The sequence below is a fragment of the Poecile atricapillus genome, chromosome 11 (assembly GCF_030490865.1).
Source record: "Poecile atricapillus isolate bPoeAtr1 chromosome 11, bPoeAtr1.hap1, whole genome shotgun sequence".
Taxonomy (NCBI): domain Eukaryota; kingdom Metazoa; phylum Chordata; class Aves; order Passeriformes; family Paridae; genus Poecile; species Poecile atricapillus.
The window spans coordinates 10,168,135-10,187,737 of NC_081259.1; the positions used below are offsets into that span (position 1 = coordinate 10,168,135).

The 19,603-nt window shown below is 36.8% G+C and overlaps 1 protein-coding gene across 3 annotated transcripts in view; it reads right to left on the reverse strand.

The window, feature by feature from the left end:
- TRPM7 (transient receptor potential cation channel subfamily M member 7) overlaps nucleotides 1-19,603 on the reverse strand; it is a 52,052-nt gene that overhangs the window by 10,039 nt on the left and 22,410 nt on the right. For 2 of the 3 annotated variants that reach the window (XM_058846435.1, XM_058846436.1), the window contains exons 5-26: nucleotides 18,572-18,785; nucleotides 17,909-18,033; nucleotides 17,118-17,289; nucleotides 16,159-16,333; nucleotides 15,272-15,395; nucleotides 14,681-14,753; nucleotides 14,301-14,401; nucleotides 13,317-13,451; nucleotides 12,502-12,555; nucleotides 11,804-11,944; nucleotides 11,173-11,307; nucleotides 10,280-10,560; nucleotides 9,604-9,832; nucleotides 8,224-8,379; nucleotides 7,947-8,090; nucleotides 7,247-7,375; nucleotides 6,359-6,643; nucleotides 5,125-5,299; nucleotides 4,442-4,574; nucleotides 3,453-3,637; nucleotides 2,676-2,808; nucleotides 1,504-2,219 (exon numbers count right to left, since the gene is read on the reverse strand). In XM_058846435.1, coding sequence (XP_058702418.1) covers nucleotides 1,504-2,219; nucleotides 2,676-2,808; nucleotides 3,453-3,637; nucleotides 4,442-4,574; nucleotides 5,125-5,299; nucleotides 6,359-6,643; nucleotides 7,247-7,375; nucleotides 7,947-8,090; nucleotides 8,224-8,379; nucleotides 9,604-9,832; nucleotides 10,280-10,560; nucleotides 11,173-11,307; nucleotides 11,804-11,944; nucleotides 12,502-12,555; nucleotides 13,317-13,451; nucleotides 14,301-14,401; nucleotides 14,681-14,753; nucleotides 15,272-15,395; nucleotides 16,159-16,333; nucleotides 17,118-17,289; nucleotides 17,909-18,033; nucleotides 18,572-18,785 — 4,015 coding nt within the window. Of the gene's footprint in view, nucleotides 1-1,151; nucleotides 1,335-1,503; nucleotides 2,220-2,675; nucleotides 2,809-3,452; nucleotides 3,638-4,441; nucleotides 4,575-5,124; nucleotides 5,300-6,358; nucleotides 6,644-7,246; nucleotides 7,376-7,946; nucleotides 8,091-8,223; nucleotides 8,380-9,603; nucleotides 9,833-10,279; nucleotides 10,561-11,172; nucleotides 11,308-11,803; nucleotides 11,945-12,501; nucleotides 12,556-13,316; nucleotides 13,452-14,300; nucleotides 14,402-14,680; nucleotides 14,754-15,271; nucleotides 15,396-16,158; nucleotides 16,334-17,117; nucleotides 17,290-17,908; nucleotides 18,034-18,571; nucleotides 18,786-19,603 lie in introns of those variants that run through there. The other variant, XM_058846437.1, reaches the window with a different exon arrangement.

Consider the following 19,603-nt stretch of genomic DNA (forward strand, 5'->3'; position numbering starts at 1 on the left):
ACAGTAAAAATGAAGGGTATGTTCTAAATGCTAGAGATGTCACAGGACCATATACAAAAAATCTGGCTCCAGTAAATAAGTATAGTTAGTATTCAAAGTTATTAGTGGTGAAGTACATTTAAAGATTAGATAAGAGTTGTACAATCACTGCCCATAATTCCTGTTTAGCCTTGCTTTCCTTTTTCAACCATGAGGCACCACAAATAGCTAATGTAGGCAACTTAGAAATCCAAGCTTCACAGTGGTAGAATAAACTCTTGTCTAGAGATTTAAATTTATACAACCTCAGCAAATCTCTGGAACACACTGAGACATCCCTAAACAACTAGAGCAAGACAACACCTCTGCAGGCAACCTGACAATGCCAGATTACAATCTTCTACTAAACTCTAAGCATACTTAAAGCATTATCTTCTTTACAGGGATCAGTTAGTAAACCCACACCTGTGTTTTGCAATGGATCTGCCACTGTTTTACCATTCAAATATGTAGGTAACGAACCAAAACTATCCACCTTTTACTGTTAAGCAGAACTTGAGGGAAGGCAAAATGCTGTATTGAATTGAAGGACTTTGGAAGCTTCCAAAACTAGAGCCCCAACATAGATAAGCCTTGGCAACAGTGGAAGATCCCAGCTGTAAAACAGTGTTTAGAAATACAGTATAGGAGGAACCCTCAGCTTGACACAGATACCACAAAGATATTCGTCCAGGACTCCATCAGCCTGAGTAGTGTTCTGTAATTACGTCAAGAAATAGACAATATTTTTGATTTATGCAATCAGAAGGTAGGAGCTTTATAATGAGTCACAAAAGGTTTGTCTACAGTGCCCATACCAAGTTGTACAGCTGCTAATTGCCCAAAACTGCTATACTAAACAACTGGATCATGTTTTTCAGAAAAATATTGTCTATGTGACAGAATTATGGAGAAATTATAATTTCAGTTAAAAAAAAACATTCAAGCAACATAGGGAAATTAGAGATGTTAAATGCAAAAAAAGCAGAGCAAAATGGTAGAATAAAGTCACCTGCAACCGGAATACACCCAAAATACCATACAATTCTTGATAAGTCAAACCTTGTGGCTTAGATTTGGTCCACAGTTTATGAAGTAGTCCCATAAGGATGTTAGAACATAAATCTCGGGTTTGCAGTTCCATTGCATGGACATGCTGACTTTTGGAAAGTTCATCTTTAATATTCAATTTTCCATGTGAGCCGCCACAGTTGACTGTTGCCGTCAAGTCGCCCGTTGACAAAGAGAACTTCGTTTGGGGCTTGTTCTTCACTAACTTGACAGGGGACTGGTGAGCACATTTGTCAACTCTGCAGCTGTAGTTATCATTAGTGTCATTCTCATCATGAATAAAACCACAATTAATGTATCCTCCATTTTCAACACAAGCTTGGGTGAAAGCAAGGCAAGCAGAGCCAGAAGCAAGAGGATAAGAGCAGCTAATAATGACTTCAGGACATTCAGAATCTATTTTGTTATACTTACCCACAAATGCACCAAATTCTACATTATTATCTCCTTCTGTAGCCTTAGAGAAAACAGTCTCTTCATGCTTTACTGCAGAATCCAGCTGACTTTTGCAACTGGGTCGAGATGGAGTGCTAACAAAACACTTTGTTGTTGGGGATGTTATATGTGGCATGCTGTTGGATGAGTTGCCTAATTTTTTACTTTTACTAGTGGATTTTGAGATCTCTGCAGCCTGTATTCGTTGGCGAAGTTCTGGAGGGGAAACAGCATTTGAAAATAAGGCACTGCCTGAGGAACCTGCCTCTTGGAAGTTTCTTTCTTCTCTTCGGGAAACCAGAGCCAACTCCTGACCAATTGTCTTATGGTGGACTTCTTTGTCATCCCGGATAGAAATGTTACAGAGTAAAGCATTATTGCTCTCAAGGCCTCCTTGTGGGAAAGAACCAAAGACATTTCCAATGCTGTGCTTTTTCCACACAGATGATCTGAGAGAGCCATCCTCAATGAGATTTTGTGCCAAATGTTTTGAAATGCTCAGTTCCCGGGTGATTTCATTATGAACCTTGCTGGCTTCTGAGGCTTTCTGCGCAGTCAGTGTTTTCAGAGTATCCACAGTTAGAGCAGACAGATCCTGGAGGTGGCCAATCTGTGAATCTAAAGACTGTAATGACCTTTTAATGTAGTTGACACGATCACCAACTTCCTTTATCTGAATGCACATTTGTTCCACCCTAAGAAAAATCAAATTATGAAGTAGATATGAAAGGTATTTTTCTCAACACACAAAAGAAACATCATAACCCTCTCTGTCCATTTAATCAGGGGGAAAAACAACTTTGAAATGTCACAATAATACGATAGCATTGGACTGTTTTGTAATACAACATTTGTACATACTTCTGAATCATAGAATTAAAACAGCTATCAATAGAGGGCCTACAGCACCAGTTTCTTAAAACATCATGGGAAATTAAATAATACGATTGCCTCAGCTTACTGATTGCTTCTATAGACCAAGAAGCATCAATGACATTATAAGTTTCTGCATAGCAATGGAAAGTTAGCATGTAAAATTTGCATAAACACTTTCTATTCTCGAGCTGCATTTCTCCCCCTTTCAAGTACATTTAAAAAACCTGTAAAAGTTCTAATTCTCTATTCAGGAATTTTACTTGTAAATATTCTACCGTTCGAATGTGACTCGAATCCTCTCTTCGCTTCCAGAATGAAATTTATCATCCTTTTCATTGAAATACATCTCAACACACAGCTCTTCAAAATCATGAAGTTTCTTCTGATCTTCTTCTGTGAGGAAGAGTTCTAAAGAGAGACCAACAGTTCCAATGACACATATGTAGTGAAGTTATACAGGTGTTGAAAACTAATAGTCACAAATCTACAAAGGATGTTAACATTGAAAAGTCACAATAAAACCAAAAACAAACAAACCCACAAAAAACTCCAAACAACACACTACCAGAGGGCCACCTAGGACCCTTCCTCTCTCATTGCAAAAAAAGTTCCAAGGTCAAAGACTGACAATGAAATAAAATTAAAATAGAGAGGATCTGTGCACAATATTATCATTCCTTACACTCCTACCCTTTAATCCTTTTATCTTTGAGGCAGAAGTTACATTCCTAAGCTGGATTTTATTTTTTTGAAAGTTTCAAAGAAGTTTTACAAGAAGGAAAAAATCTTGTCCATTAGCAATAACAGGAAATCCAATCTGTTTGTTTGTGTGCTAGGTGAGTTTTACTGGAGATTTCTAGGGGCTGACATGAAACTTGTGAGAAAAGCATGGTGATTTTCAAAAGAATTATCAATACTGAAAACATAAAATTAAGACCCACTTTGACTTTCTTCACAATACACATTATAACCACAAACATGGTGCTTTTCTGACAGTTCGCTTTAACCATATCAAAAACATTACTGCAATTTTTTTGGATAACTGTTCATACTTGGCCCGTCTGAAGTCTTGTCTGTCTTTCTTCTTTTACATATACAGCAGAACAGGGAAGCCATATGGCTAAGAATGATCAGTGGTGGAGGCAGAACAGGTTTTTCATGGTAGGCCATAATGAAATGATAGCGCTGATACTTCCACACAATGTTTGAAATTGCCTTGACTTGTAAATACACGTTGCTGAAAGGGAACAGAACAATATTAACACATCAAGATGTTTTTTGGGGTGGTGGGGAGTTGTTGGTATTTATTTAGTGGTTGTTGGATCATTTATTTTTTTAACACTTTGATAACAATCTTGAATTCTGAAGTCAGTTAAGTAAGAGACAAAAGCATAAACTTGTTTTTTGCTGTAAAATTATTTTTGTGGAAATTGGAAGGACATTCAAGAGAACACTATGATCTAGACCAAGGAGAAGGCTAAAGAAATTCTCCTATCAGGTAACACCTCAGTATCTTTACTCAGAAATAAACTCTGAGATTAAATTTCAAGTTTGTTGAACAAAAAAATTAATTATTTCTACCTAAACTCAAATTTTATATGACATCATGATAATTCTCCAGTCTGCCTTCACTGTTTGTGAGCTGCTTATGCCCATAAATCAGAGAATTATAAATGACAACTTACTACAATTGAATCAAATCAACTGGAGAACATTAAATATTTAGAAACAGCAGTCAATAAGGACAAAGAAACAATTTTTTTTGTTTTCTGACAAAGAAGTTACAAAATGCCTTCAAATTTCCTTGCACTCTGACTCCCCTGACCTCATAGATGTGACATGAACCAGTAACATCACACACTTCACTAACTTAGCCATGGGCTTGCAGTGAGGAAGAGACAAAGACCAGCCTCAGAACTTGAAAAAACTTCCAGGAAATGGGATTGCTTTGATCTGGCATCAGTGGTTATCTTGTTATCTTACTGCAATGAGATAGACTTGTCTAATTATTAGCAAAATTAACTATTATCTATATACTTACTTGAAAAATGCAATCAGGAGATTAACCATGATTATGTACTGTACAAAGAGGTAGACAGCTTGAAGAAACGGGGTCAACCATGTTCCTGGGCCACAGAGATGAGCAACCTTTTCATCTGAATTATTTGCACATACTGTGTTGGGAAAAAAAGATACAGAGAAGACATGTACATCTTTTAGAACTCCCAGCAAGTAAAGACACACCAAAAAAAAAAAAAAAAAGGTCACTTCCAGTTTGCAAAAACCAACTATCATGCACTGGTTCTGCAAATTGAAATGTCTCCATGCATTTAGGAACATGGTAGAAAAATACCAGAGACGTTTCTGGCTGATACTATGCTGTAATCATATTATTGGCTTTTTTAAAAAAGCATAGTACATCACCACAGTCAAAAGTTTGTCATGATAGCTGTGGGGCAGCAAAATCTTGCTAGGAATATCCTTGAGAGAAACTGCAACTATGTAGTTTTCATTCTAAGCCAATCAAGTTTTAGAAAAGAAAATGAAAAATCAGGTCACATAGTTATACAGCTGCAACCCACAAAAAGGAGATATTCCAATGAGTGGAATCAAAGCAAACACAATTTTATGGGACTTCCATAAAATTGGAATTTCATAACATTTTGAGAAGACCTTATCAGAATAAGTTTTCTCTTTACTTGCTTCGTAATTGCAGTATCTTACCATCAATTTCATAGGCATAGACTTCACCAAAAATCATCCAGTATGGATGAAACACAATATCTCTAGCAAGAGTCCAAGAGGGTGCCTCATCAGGATACAGTATTGCCTTCCTGGGAACACCAAAACTAAGTAGTACAAGTGCCATAATCACCACAATGTAAAACATGTTGGCCACCTATTAACACAAAAAAGTCAGTTAATCCATGAGGTCACAAATACGATCTCACAACTCTAAAAACTTCTACAGTGACAGTGTACACTTTAGAAAGTCTATGTATTATATAAGGAAAAGAGTCCGGGACACAAGTATTTCACTCAGAAAATTTCGTTAGATAATAAGCCCTTTTAAAAAACCCCAAAACTACTGAGGTTTTTTCCTGTCCTTTCTTATAATGTATTTAGTATCCTTGGCCAAAGGCAATTGAGCATATTTCCCTTTCAACTTAAATATGATTAGGTACACAAGGAGCAGCTGACAAAGAGAAACATTCCTTCCTAAAGGTATTCAGCTGCACAAAAACCTGAGGTAGTTTCCAAAGGACAGGAAGACAGAACCTATGCCTCTTGCATGAAATCAAAGTGAGAAATGAGCTACTTGATGCCCTCTTTTTTAAGGAACGACAGGGTTCAATTTTCTAAGAACCATTTTATGGAGGGAAGAAACACAAAAGCCCCTTCCACATGCATATATACAGCTCTCAAGCCTTAAAATAGTTTTTAACATTTAGAATAGCTAATGACAGAAGACCTCAAGTTATTTAATTTAACATTCAAACAATTTTACTATTATTTGTGTGAAATGACAAGAAGCATAATCTGTTCCCAGTTTTCCACAGCACAAACCACGAAGGTGCTTCAGGACACTAAGCAAGTTAAAAGTTTTGACCTGAAGAATACAAAGGCTATAAACTTCAGACCTAAATAGGAAGGTGAATCAAGACAAAGGCTTCATCATATTCATTTAAGTCTCTAACATCTGAGAACAAAACAGGCCAGAGAAGGAAGATTTGCCATTTTTTTACATTTATGTAACAGGGACAGCTGCATAAGGAAGCCTTCTAATCGTGCTTCTTTTGAAACCCTTTAAGTCATATTCCTGCTAGCTAATTCTGCACACCACATTGTTATCCTATTACAGCAGGATAAAAAACTTCTAACTAAATAAAACTGTTGAGAGAAGTTGTAAATGGATGCAGTTAGGGAAAAAAAAATTAGTAACAAACATAGTACTTACCATTTTCCCAATCATCATAACATAAGGGCCAGCCTGTTGATTTACAGCTAGAAAATCCAGTAATCGCACATACCAAAAAATTATATTGAGACAATATGTTATTCTTCCAGCAACAAAGACGTAATTTTCTCTGTAAGTGTTTTCTCCAAAATTCCCCTTGGCTCCAAATCTTAACGCAAACCCAATGAAGAAAGTGACAATGGCAACTGTGTCACTGATATTGAAGTAATCACTGAACCACACTTTGATTTTCTGATTAATCTTCCCAGCCTCTGACATAAAAATCTGTAAAATAAATGAAAAAAACTGTAATAGTTATTCAAATGGATAACTCTTAAATGCTGAGCAATCAAAACCAGCTTCACAACAAGGAGAGGAGAGTTTTGCTCTGTCTAAACCATTTATTAAGGAATTTTGGATTTAGTGGGTTTTGGTGATGTTTTTATTTCTTTTGAGGCAGTTACTGTGACAAAAATGAACCTTCAGTTCATCTGCCTTCAGTTAAGCCTGAGGTACCAGGTTAAGGGACTAACTTCATCTTTCCCATTTAAAAATTACTACAAAATTTCTGTAAAGTCTCTTGCTGCCCAGGAACACTGTAGTTATGATGGCTCTCCTGAGTCACTAAAGCTCTTTTGTTTTGTTTTGGTATCTGGTCACAGCACAGTGGTAGAACCTGCCTGACAAATAAATACACATTTTACCTACCTTGTTTTACAAAGCCTCCATCTAGCAGCCTATACCAAGCTTTAAGATAAAGATATTACATCATGTACTCTGATGCTTGAAGCTTCTTCAGTTTTCTTGTTTACAGAATAATAGTTTAAAGCATACTGTTTTAACTGACAAAAAAAAAAAAGCTAAAATCCTAGATTGTTACAGGCATACCTCACGAATTTTCTCAATTGCTGATGTGAAAATGTAAGCAATAACAATCCACTCCTGAACAGATGGTAATTCTTCCATTTTCACAAGAACCACAAATGTGTAGAGCATGAGGAATCCTAAGTATGCCAACTAAAAAAACAAATAAAATATATACATATAATTATTGAAGGATCCTTTATATACGTACATGGAATCTTTTGATGTGGTATACAATAGAAGCTTCAAGTAGGATTACAGGACTATACCCCTTTAAACAGACAAGTTATTATTTATAAGGGGATACAAGCATTTTCATCTTAGAAAAGGAAAAATAGCTGTCATAAGCTATTTATTGCTAGCAAAACTTCACTCTTATTACAGCTATTTTCCTTTAGTACAAATTCTAGCACTTCTATTACAGCAACTGAAACGAAGCTGTATGTGCACTTGAGACTAATAAATGGTTATAGAACTCCTGCTAGCAACTGATGAAAATAATTAGAACAGAATTTAAAAAACCCAAACCACAGGGCATAGCATGTGCTTACACAATTTTATAAAATCAAGTGTTTCTCCTTTCCAGCTCAGCAAGGTAGAAGGTTTTCTGTCTGCTTTTTGGAAAGTGCTTAACATTGATTCAATCAGAGCTACATGTTGGGGAAATAACACAAAAATTTCTGCTACATTTCCAAATAAAAGACACACTGAGAAAAAAACTCACCGTATTAAACCAAAACTTCACAATAGGAGCATGATAAAATGCATAAAACTTCTGTGTAATTGGGAGTCTTTTAGGTTTTGCTGGAGTCTCCATATCATGCTTTTCAAAAGTACTGTCCAAGATCCTCACTTCTTTAAAAACCTCCTAAAATAAAAGGACTGTTAACGTCCCACACAAAAATACATGCTTTCTGGCATTAAATTTCACTTTTTTTACTTAAAAATAATTATTTAAGAGAGGAATATTGTTTTTAATATCTCCTTCTGCCCCACATTACCATAGGTATTTCATCTGCTGCAGTCTGGAAGTTGTTCTCACTATCATCCATTGCCATTTGATGAGCATCTTGAGACTGAGGAATATGTGACATTTCAGCCTTGGTCTTATATTCCAACAGCAGTATAGCAGGAGGGAGTAGAATACTCAGTATCACCTGGAAAAGATGAAGACAGTGTAAATAGTTCACAACTACATTAAAGTATCAGAATATACCAACACACAGAATAGCTTCTGAAAATATATTATCTAAATTTCGCTTGCTATGAGGGGAAAAATATAGAAAATAATTAGTTGTTATTACTTGTATATACACTTAATAGCTTAAGATCACACATACAGAGTGTTTCTTGACTTGAAGACATAGGAAATGGGAAAAACCAACAAATTCCAAAATTCAAAGCTACTAGAAAGAATGTACTCCAAGCCTGAAGATAGAGACATTTTGTTCACACTCTGTGGAATGGTGTATTGCTAAAATGTATTTTAAAAGCATATACAAGGTTGTGGTTTGTGGAGGGAGAGGGGAGTGGTGTATGTTTTGTTTGGGGTTTGTTTGGTTGGGTTTTTTTTTCCAATTTACAGTAAAAATATGAGCTAAGGTAGAGATGAAGAGAGTAAGTGAAAGCTATTTACTGTCATTAGCCTGTTACAAAGCAAGCAAGAAAACAGTTAATCAGTTATCAAAGAGGATTTTAGTAGGTCACAAGTTAAACAATGCTTGTGGGTATTTTGTAGGAAAGTTTTATTTCATTTTATTTCTAGCAACAATTAGGTTTTGGTACCTAATTTCTCAAAGAAATATGAAACTCCCATTTTGGTTCAACTGATCTATATCAATTATCTCTGTCTAGATCATAATTGACCTCTATCACACAAAGGGCACCACTGGAAAACCTGTCCCCAGTTTGGCTACCCTTGTTTCATTCTGTGCCCTGCTTTTGCTCAGTTCCTCCAAAATAGGATACTCACAAAGCTTTTTTACATCAAGTCTTATGTGCCCCCTGTAAAAAGCCAAAATGCATGAAACTACAGTCTTACAACAGGTTTTCCATCTGTTAAGGGTTGTTACTACTATGTTTTTAGTAGTGGATTAGTATTCACATGATCTCTTTAGGCCTCTGATTAAAGGCTACTTGCCTGGTTTTTGCCTTCTATATTTCTGTACCTTATTTGAAAAGATAATAGAGTGTCAAAAGAAGCGTTTACAACAAATATTCCAGTTTTGATTATGTTATAGGAGACTGGTTTACAGGATTTATTAATAAAAGCTATAGTGGTGAAAGCTTTACACTAACAGCATTTAAACACACACTTTCCTTCCCTTTAACCATAAACTCCATTGGCCCTTTTTACATGAATAAACTGCAACAGTGCTTACTTTGTACCATGAATTCTTCCTCATGTTCAGCCTTCCCATCCACATATCTGATAACAACATCTGTGTGCAAGTGTGTGCTACAAATGGACGGAGCCTCGAGGACACTGCCAGCTTCAGACAAGTGGAGTTGCTCCAGTTTTTAAGCTCGTAAGTCAGTAGCTTCATTGCCATAGTTTCATCTTGTCGGAAGGACTGCTCTAACAGCTCAACTGCCAGCTGACCAAACTCACTAAAATGAAGAAAACAACAAAACAAAATATAGTACCTATAGAAACGACCACGAGTTTAGCATGAATTTTCTTGCACAAATTCCCAACTTGCACAGCTTGAAGGGACTATTATTTGTCTCTTCTGTACAGAGAAACTGTCATTTTTAACCACAATACATCAATCTGTGACTTGTTAAAAACATACACATGCGAAAACAGCTATTAAACACGCACAGAAATTACAGAGAAGAAAATGGCACATTGAGTCTCCTTTTAATTTGACTATAAAACAAGACTTTTAACAGCCCTCAAGAAAGAGCAATATCTAATCTAAAGCTTAAACCTTTTGCAAAACATAATTGTTTTCAAGTGTGCTCATGGAACAATTTGTGTTTTGTCCATAAGTAGCCCACTACCTTTATTGCAGATGTCAAGAAAATACTTTGAACAATAGGAATGTAATTTACTTGGAATACTGCTTCAGTTCTTCTGAAGTATCATCAACAAGGTCACTTTGTTTTGCCTCATATGCCATGGACCGATAGACTTTGCAAGCCACCAAAGCTTTGGCCATGGACTCCTCGCCGTGCTGCCAGAAGAAAAGAGCCATCTTCTGCCTCTTCATCAGCACTGCCCACAGCAACAGCTCATTCAGAGGATAAGCAAAACGTCTTGTTTCAGGATCATCTATGTCAACTATTTCATCTTTGGTTCTTTTCTTTTTTCCCTCTTCTGCACCAGTGTCAATCTTTAAATAAAAGCACAAAATCACATTTTAAGTCACTATACTTGGCCATTATGTAACTTGAAATAAAATTCTGAGAGATCCAATACCAAATTATAAATAAATAAAAAAAGAAAAAAGAATTTTTGAAGACTTGAAAAGCAGCTGGAACTTTTGTTCAAAAACTTCAGTTAAGTACAATTCATTTTAATAACTGTGAGACTGAATTAATTTGAATTATACATCAAAGAAAAGCCATAACTAGTATACCTACATACAAATAAAAAAAACTCATGGAAACTGCTTGTAGTAGTAACACGTCGCCAAACCTTGCTCCATTTATTAAGCCATGTGATTCTCATCCTCATTACTAGAACTCTGCCAAAGATAAGCTTTTTGGTCCCTTACATATCAAAGCATACAAGACTACTATACAGAAAGAGAAACACCCTTTACAGAATCCTGTAAAAGAGCTGCAGCTTAGAAACAAATACAAAAGCAAGGTTGAAATTCCAGCTTTACCAAAGTCAATGCAATTGCTGCTACTCAAACTCCAGTGGCACTTGGATTTCCAGCAGGCTCCCCACTCTTAGCTACTTGAAATAAACCCCACCATGCTCCCATCACAACCCTTACCTTTGGTTTGTACGGCTGCGCTGTTTTGATGAAATGATTGTGGCGCATTTTTTCTTTCTTGTCTGCCCTGTTACCAAAAGACTCATGGCTTTTACACATCTGAGGAGTAGTACTTGAAGGATTTCGCCCAGATCTCTGCAACAAGGAGAAGTGGTTTGGTTACTGAAACATTGATGAACTTATACAACAGCACAAAGAGAATTCTCCCTGGATATTTAACATGGTTTCTTGTTTGCTTTCATTATTTTTAAGAGATCACTAAATGGGCAGTTACACTTGTTGGTTAGTGTAGCTTGCACAAAAAACTAAAATATCTGCATCCCAAGCCCTGGTGAATCTGTGTGTCCTGGTGAATGCGCAGTGTGCATTCTTCCCCTGTGAGGAGGAAAAGAGGGGATCACAGAGAAGGAATTAGGATATGCTAGAATAAGGTTGAGGAGAACAAACCCGGTTGTTTATCCTCAATCCCAAGATGGTTCTCAGCTGCCCTCATAGCCCTTACTATTGCATTTAAAAGAGCCAGTCCGTTGACAAGAAGAACAAACCAACATGGATTCAATTATTCTACAAAACACAAGGGTTTGGGTTTTTTCAATTGAGAACAAATGGGCTGTTACCCAAGTGCACGTACCCGATTGTTCCCGCTGAGACTGTTGTATATCGCTCTAAAGCGTTTCCTTGTATAGGTGCATCTGTAGGTTCCTCCCATCAGATATTCAATAACCAGTCCCACATCAATCAGGTTGATTTTATATCCTGGAGGAAGATTTCCCTAGGAATACAAAAGGTATTTTTGCTTTTTCAAGTTATAATATTAAACTTGTTTCTACTTTATCACAGCTCTAAATAATAATTTTAAAAAAGAAGCTTTTCATGATAAAAAAAACCTCCAACATAAAACCCAAAAAGCATCTACATGGCTCAACAGTTACTATTTTTAAAGAAAGACCAGGTTATACCTACTTTTATACATGAACTCCCCTAACAGAATAAATACTCATGTATTGGTAGGGGAGGCACTGGGAATTTTTTGTCTACTGTTTTAACAGGCAAAATTTCTCCATGCTGGGAGCATCAGCTTTCAATCCCTCCAAGAAGGAAAATAATCAAAAGATGAAAGACAACACTCTTTAAGTGTAACATCTTTTAGGCAACAGGGAACCAAGCATACAACAGAAGTATTGTAAACTACCAAAATGTCTGCAGAGGTAGCTTAATACTTAAAATAAAATTCAAGTAATAAACTGCAGATCAAATTGATAATCAAATACAAGAAATTAACAAAAAATAACTGCTAGTTTGACAGATTTTTTTACATGGACAGCATACCTGTTTGACATCCCGAACAAGATGAAAGAGTGTTGGATTAGTTGGCCCTTGTTTCTTTATAACAAAAGAGAGGGAAAATTTGGAATGAGAAATTCATGTGCAACAGCAACACCATAAGAGGTTAATTTTAAAAACTAATTTAAAATATAAAAATATAATATAAATAAATATAATAAATAAATAAACTTCTCAAGGAGGCTTCTCTACAGCACTTTATTAGCTAAAGAATTCTCTTTTTTTTTGTCAAAAGCACATAGTGAGACTTAACACAAACCTAAGCCATATTTGTGTACTACTCACATCAGCTAATTTTTGGTGGAAGGTTCTTTGTTCTGTCTTTGGATACCGTTATCAAAATTACCTTGGAATTCTTAGATCAACACCTACAGCAACAAAATTTTTCTAAGTAATAATTATAACTATGCAGGTTGAAAAATTAAACTCTTTCTAGAATTATTATGATGTTAACTGCTACAGACGGAATCCATCCTGTGATTCTGGGCACAAGTTTCACCCACAGTACTTTCTCACATTCTCTTCCCCACTGTGGTTTGCACACTCTGTGTCCACAGCAGAGCTGCAGTTTTCCCTTTACTGTCTATCCCCACCACCAAACACAGATGAACACCCTGCTGACAGGAAATTCTGGTGCTGCTGGGGCTGTGCATCCACTTCCCAACTCCAACCTTGTGGACAGGAGTCTTCCCTACCAACATCCCACAACCTCCACACTGCTGTACATGAGCCAGGACACAACAGGCTGAGCAACTAAAAAACTGCTCTAAGAAAAGCTTAAAAAGCAATCATTTACTTACTGTGTTATAAAGTTCTTCCAGCCTGGGAATTGTAAGAAATTTGTGCATGCTTACTCCATTTTCAATCAGAAGTTTCACAAATGCAACTCTGTCCATCACAAGGGCATCCAGCATAGCCTGTTCCAGGGAGCCAACCTACAACAAATAAGTGAAAAGGTAGAGCCTAGAGAGAGGCAGTAAAAAAGTGAGCTTAGATACTGTATCAACCTCCTTCATTTACAGGGCTGGAAAAACTTTACATGTCTATGAAGATGTCACCCTAGGTTCAGAATATCCCCTGAACTTCACACAATTACAGGATGGGAGAACACCCTGAAGACCTGGACTGTTCTATACATACTGCCTACTGAGACAGTGGGAATAAGGAGACATTTGGTTTAACATAACTGAGGTGTTCTCATAGGCTGATACGGGATAAAACCAAAAAAGACATAAAATATATAAAACACAATTTGCATCAAAGATGTCAGAACCATCATGGTAATCAGTAAAAGCCTTACACAGTATTTACTTCTGACTGCAGACTCAATAAGCTCACGTTTTATTTTTACAGTAATAGGGAGAAAAGGCAAGAGCTCTTAAACTCAAACTACAAAAAAAATTTTTGTCCCTCCCTCAAAAGACACTGCAGCACCGCCAACAGTGCATTTTACTAGATGCTTCTTAAGAACTTTCTAGGGCCATGCAACTGTAATGAAGAAAGAGCATCTGACTAACGTGAATTCAGCTTCCACCTTTTGTAATATATTTTCTCTGCTAGTTATTCAGAACAGTTGACACATTTCTAAAATTTCTGGAGCATTTTCAAATACATAATAGCAAAACAGCTTTAAAGCTGTGCAGTACACCCAAATTACTGTCTCAAAATAAATGTGTCAGTAGTCCAAAGTCTCTTTCTACAAAAGTCAAGATTCATCCTTTAGAGTAAATTGTGCTTCTCTATACTAGGAATTATCATTCTGCTTAATCCAGACCATTACATACCAGCCATTGCTGCCCATAAACAAAAACGTGATTTTTGGCTATGTCAACTCTGTCCCATGCAAGTGTAAGAACGAGCTGGTCAAATGCAGATGCGTTTGTGCCTTAAGAAGCAAACACAACGAAGAAAATTTAAAATTAATTATAATACAAGATAATAAACATTCTTGCTTTCTAAAAAGGCTAAATCAAGCAATTCACCACAAAATTATGCTGTACATGTCATCATCTATGTCACGTTATAACATTAGACAATGAGAACACAGATACTTCTTTGTTTAAAAACTTACAATTCTTATTGGTATTTTATAAATAATCCATCACATAAACAATAATCAATAATAGCTGGAAGTTCCAAATGATCTTAAAAAATTAACTCTTACCTTTCAACAATGCTGTAAGTATTGCAACATCAATGTCCTGATGTTCATCTGACCCAATATGAAAAACTGTAATCTGTCCAAAATGGGGAAAACATATTTGAAAGTTATTTTCAGGCAAAGGTGATTGGCTTCAGTCTTTTAAATCTTTTTCAATTCCTGACCTTGTCTTCAATGGACCTTGAAGCCTGTCAATGCTCAGTTTAAACCTTTAGTATGCATTTTGTTTTGTTTTCCTAAGTGGGAATGTTAAATCAATTTAACTTTTTTCCTCCTATGATTACAATTCACTGCTGTCTATAACACAATTTCTGTTTACCTCTCCAGCCCATTACAGATTAAGAGATTAACCTGCCAGCAACTATGGTCAGCTGAATAAGGTAATATTATATCTCAGAACAGCACAATGTGATGTCCAAATGAGACACCAGTCCCTGAATTCAGGCTACATAGAACCTCTTTAAAGTGGTTTTGCTTTAAGCATACAGCGATAGTATACCTTTATTGGTAGTCATAAATAAAAGATTAAAAAAAAAAAAAAAACCACAAATGCATTTACCTTGCATAGAAAATTGTATGGCAAGATCTACTTACAAGCTCTTTTTTTTTCATGCATTCCAGCAGTGTCTGAAACAAATGAACGGCTTCACTTTGACCAAAGTTAAATGTCTTTTTGATGGTTGAAATGATTTCAGGCTCAGCACCCTCAGGAACATTCCTGAGATTGAAACAAACAAACAGGAAAACAATTGTTTTAGATGAACAGTAATAACAACAATGCATTTAATTAGTTTCAACATGTCCATTCAAAGTCCTGCTATCTATAAGCTTATTATTGTTGCTGTGGCAAAACCTTGGGTAACCTTTAGAAAGAACTTCAGGTTACTTAATCTGCAATTCTATACTACCGCCTCCTAAAAGGCAACTCAACTCAACTCTCTCTCCCTTTCCTTCCCATATTGAGTTCTGAGATATTCTCAACCAAAAGATTTTGACACAAAATAATAAGCAGTGACTCCTCTGAATAAGATCCATTTTTGATCTTACCCCAGACAAAGCTGTTTGGCTTACAGCTACATTCGATCCCTGCCTCCCCAGGTTCTGAGGCAGCCCCTGCAACACGGACCCAGTGTGTTTAAGGATTTATGCAAGCCTGACAACTAATTAGAAATCACCAAGTACTGTGGAGCCCAAGCACATCCATTTTATTATTTGAAGGTACACTCAAAACAGGCAAGTGTTTTCTGCACTAAACAGAGAAAGCTTTCGTACAGATTCATGAAGAAATGGTCTCAAAACTCATCTGTGGATGACAGACATACATAGATGCCATGCATGTGTACATCTTGTCATTTATCAGTGTATGACAAGAACTGTCTGGACACAATCCTGTGCCGTGTGCTCCGGGATGACCCACTGTCATCACCTCCAACCTGACCCATTCAGTGGTTATGTGACAGTTTGGCACTGCTGGCACTTACCCCCCCTCCTCTGTTTGCTTGTGAACATAGGCCAGGATATCTGCAGCTCTGCCAGTTCCTTCACACACCACCACAGGCACCGGAGGGCTCTCCTGAAGGAAGTCTAGAACTGTGAGGATGACATTGGGGCCACCTTCAAACACAAGTGCCACCACAGGCACACCTTGCCCAATTCCTGGAAAATGGCAAAAAATAATAAAACTTAGACAATGTCGTAAGTGTACAGTGAATGCTAAGGCCAGTTTTACATATTTAATAAATCAGATTTGTCCTTTCTATTGAATCAACATTAAAATGCTGCCTGCCAGATATTAACTGTCGGTAATGCAGTTTCAAGCACTTTATGCTCTGGGCTGGGACACAAGCACTGCCAAACTGGTCAATACAACAGGGTACAGTCTACAAAACAGAAGAGATTCCTCATAGAAACATTCATGAGCTAATGCAAAAAAACTGAAGAATTTTTCTTTATGGAACTCCTCATTTTCCCCAATAGTTTTCAAAGGTGACAACGCATACACAGTTTGAACATGGGTACATGGGAACCCTCTACTGATGGGAATTATTGCAAAAGCATTCCTATAAGGGTCAAAACACATGTGTTGCTCCACAACTGGGAAAACAGCAAACTGAAACTGCAAGTGATCAGTGTCAAAACCATTAATTAATCAGAACAATAAGGTCTGACAACACACCAGCCCCAGAAGTGACGTAAATTTGTTTTCACAAAGTAAACAGACAACTTTATTAAAAAAGGATTCCTCTGTGGTCCTAGAGAAATCATAACTCTACCAGCAATTACTAGCATCCAGAGCAGCTGCTGAAATTTGCAATTTTTGACTTGAAGTATAAACAAAAGCTTTAATTTTTTTATTTTGTCATTCAGATGTTTGGTGCAAAAAAAACAAACCTTTTTCACTAAGCCGTAGTAACAGCCCTCAGGAACCAGTATTACTTACTTGCATGGATCCGCTGCAAATTAATAGTTTTTTCCAGTTCTCTTCTCAGTTTAACTTCTGCTCCATACTTTCCAACTGTTCCATCATCCACCAGAATGAAATGGGAATGGAGGTTATTTAGGACGTTTAGTTTACTTAATGGATTTAACAAGGTCTGATATGGAGCAACCACCTAAGTGTAAGCACACAACAATGTCTTTTACTTGCAAAGATTCACACTTGTTTCTGTGAAACTCAACTAGACACAAGCACCGGTGGTTCAACAAGCACTGACACATATAAGGAAGCACTGACACATATAAGCACATCTTGGATCAGGACACACCAACAGCTGCAGCTCTGAACTTTGTGCAGGGAAGCAGATACTTGTATTGTTAAAGGATGCTGTTCTGAAGGGTAACAGAGAAAAGGACCTTTGAAAATGTGTCTTTGGGGAAAATTTGTAACTTCTCTGGTAAACAGTAGCTCTGAAGACTCCACATCAAAATTTTTCAACTTATTATCCTCTCTAAATATGAATTCTCTGTAATACTTTTACATTTTTGTTATTTGATTCAATATCAGGGGGGCAGGGGAGGAAATACTAAGTACTTAAGAACAAGCTCCTCCTTGTTGCATTTGCATTTTGCAACTTGTTTACAGTAACGATCTTGCGTAAGACACAGATGTCAGTGTATCCTCATAGTAAAGCAACTATTCCAATGATGCAAAGCAAGGGAAAACATGCTTGAGCAGATGCGTCAAAAGTAAATGAGGTAAATCATTATTTCAGTTAGGTAATTCATCCTTACATCTCTTCCAACAAGGTCGTTTCTGTTTTCAATCACTCCCCACGGAGCAATCCCAATAGTGCAAATCTTTCGAGATGATCTGGAAGCGTGTTCTCTTAGAGCATCACCAACATGTTTTGCAACACCTGTTCGTGCATAAAAAGATTCCAGTGCATTGAATGCCACATTTTACTAAGAATACAAATATTTGTTGGACCTTTAACTCTTTTATTTAGATAACCAGGCCTTTAAGGATCTGGAAACTTACTGACGCATTACCAAAGAAAAGGCATCATGCTACATCTGCTAGGAGGAAACAAAGTCATTCAACAAAACAAATATTAGCCTAGCAAGAACTAAATAGTTTCCAGCAAATTACTGTATTTTTTTTAAATCACATTTAGCTCTTCCTTTTTTCAAAAACAAAACAAAACCCAGAAAACAACCAACCAAACAAAACAAAGCTCAAAACCCAGCCCCTCTATATGGTATTTCTCTTTTGAAGATGAAACACTATCCCACTTCTAAATACATGTTCAAAACAAATTATTTTAATTTCACTTGATCAAACTCATTCAAATGTACTTTGTTTTAAGATGAAGCAATGCATCCATACATTAAATTTTTCAGCTTTTATAAAACTGCAATCCAGTTAATCATGAACATCCTTTGCTAGTTCCTTACCTGTGTTCACTCCTCCAGTTATAATCCAGGCTCCTGTGGTTACTGCAGCTTTGATAAGACCTTTGCCAAGCAACTGTTTGATGCGTGGGTGAAGTTCAAATTTCTGCATGCCCCCATGGACAGATATAACAAGCTTTGGCAATTCCATCTGCCATTCTTTAAGCATAAGTTGCAGAATAGCTTCAGGCTTAGTGTCATATGACAATCGCACATACTGCAGGCACAAGAACAGAGTTAAAAGGTTCAAATGTGTAAAAAGGAGAACCAGGATTATATGATCAGAACATATTATCCTACTCCTAGCTATGGAAATTGTAATTCACTTTCTCAAAACACAGCAGTTGCAATAAATGAACAAGCTTCCTTTATATCCTCTATGGTCCAGATGAGAGAGCTTTGAAATCAAGTTTTGGAAAAGAAACAACTATCGAGAGATCATGGTATTCCATCCTACTGGCACAGTGACCTAGAAAATGACTCTATGAAAGCACTGGATGATCTATAAATTAGATGAAATTCAGGAGTAGCTATAAATGCTCTGTCATCTGCTGGGAGAGGCTTTTGTGTCCCCTGCAAAGAGTTTTACAATTGCTTGGTTTTCCCTCCCTGCTCCTGGTGGGAAGGAAACCTACATTTTTCAACAGAAAATTTCAAAACTGTCAGCTTTTTAACACTCTGCGTTTAACAGCATAAGATTAAGTAGATGGTTGATCAGCTACAATGCTGCCACATCTTCAGTATAAGCTATTAAACAGAGGAGGGGACAGCAGGCAGAAATGGAACCTTTCCTGAATAGAGTTCTAACCAAAAAAAACAACACTACTCCATTAAACTGGTTTGAGCAACCCCGCTCGCACTCTGCAGAAGGAAGCAGAAATTAGTGTGGGCTGCCTGATGTTTCTGTGCTCCTAGAAAAGGGTTTACAGCAATTTTAAGCTACACTAAGTAGAAAGGAACCCATACACTGCTTTTAAGAACATGAAAGAACCATGCCAAGGGCCCTTCTCTCACAGAGATGATCTGACCTGGAGT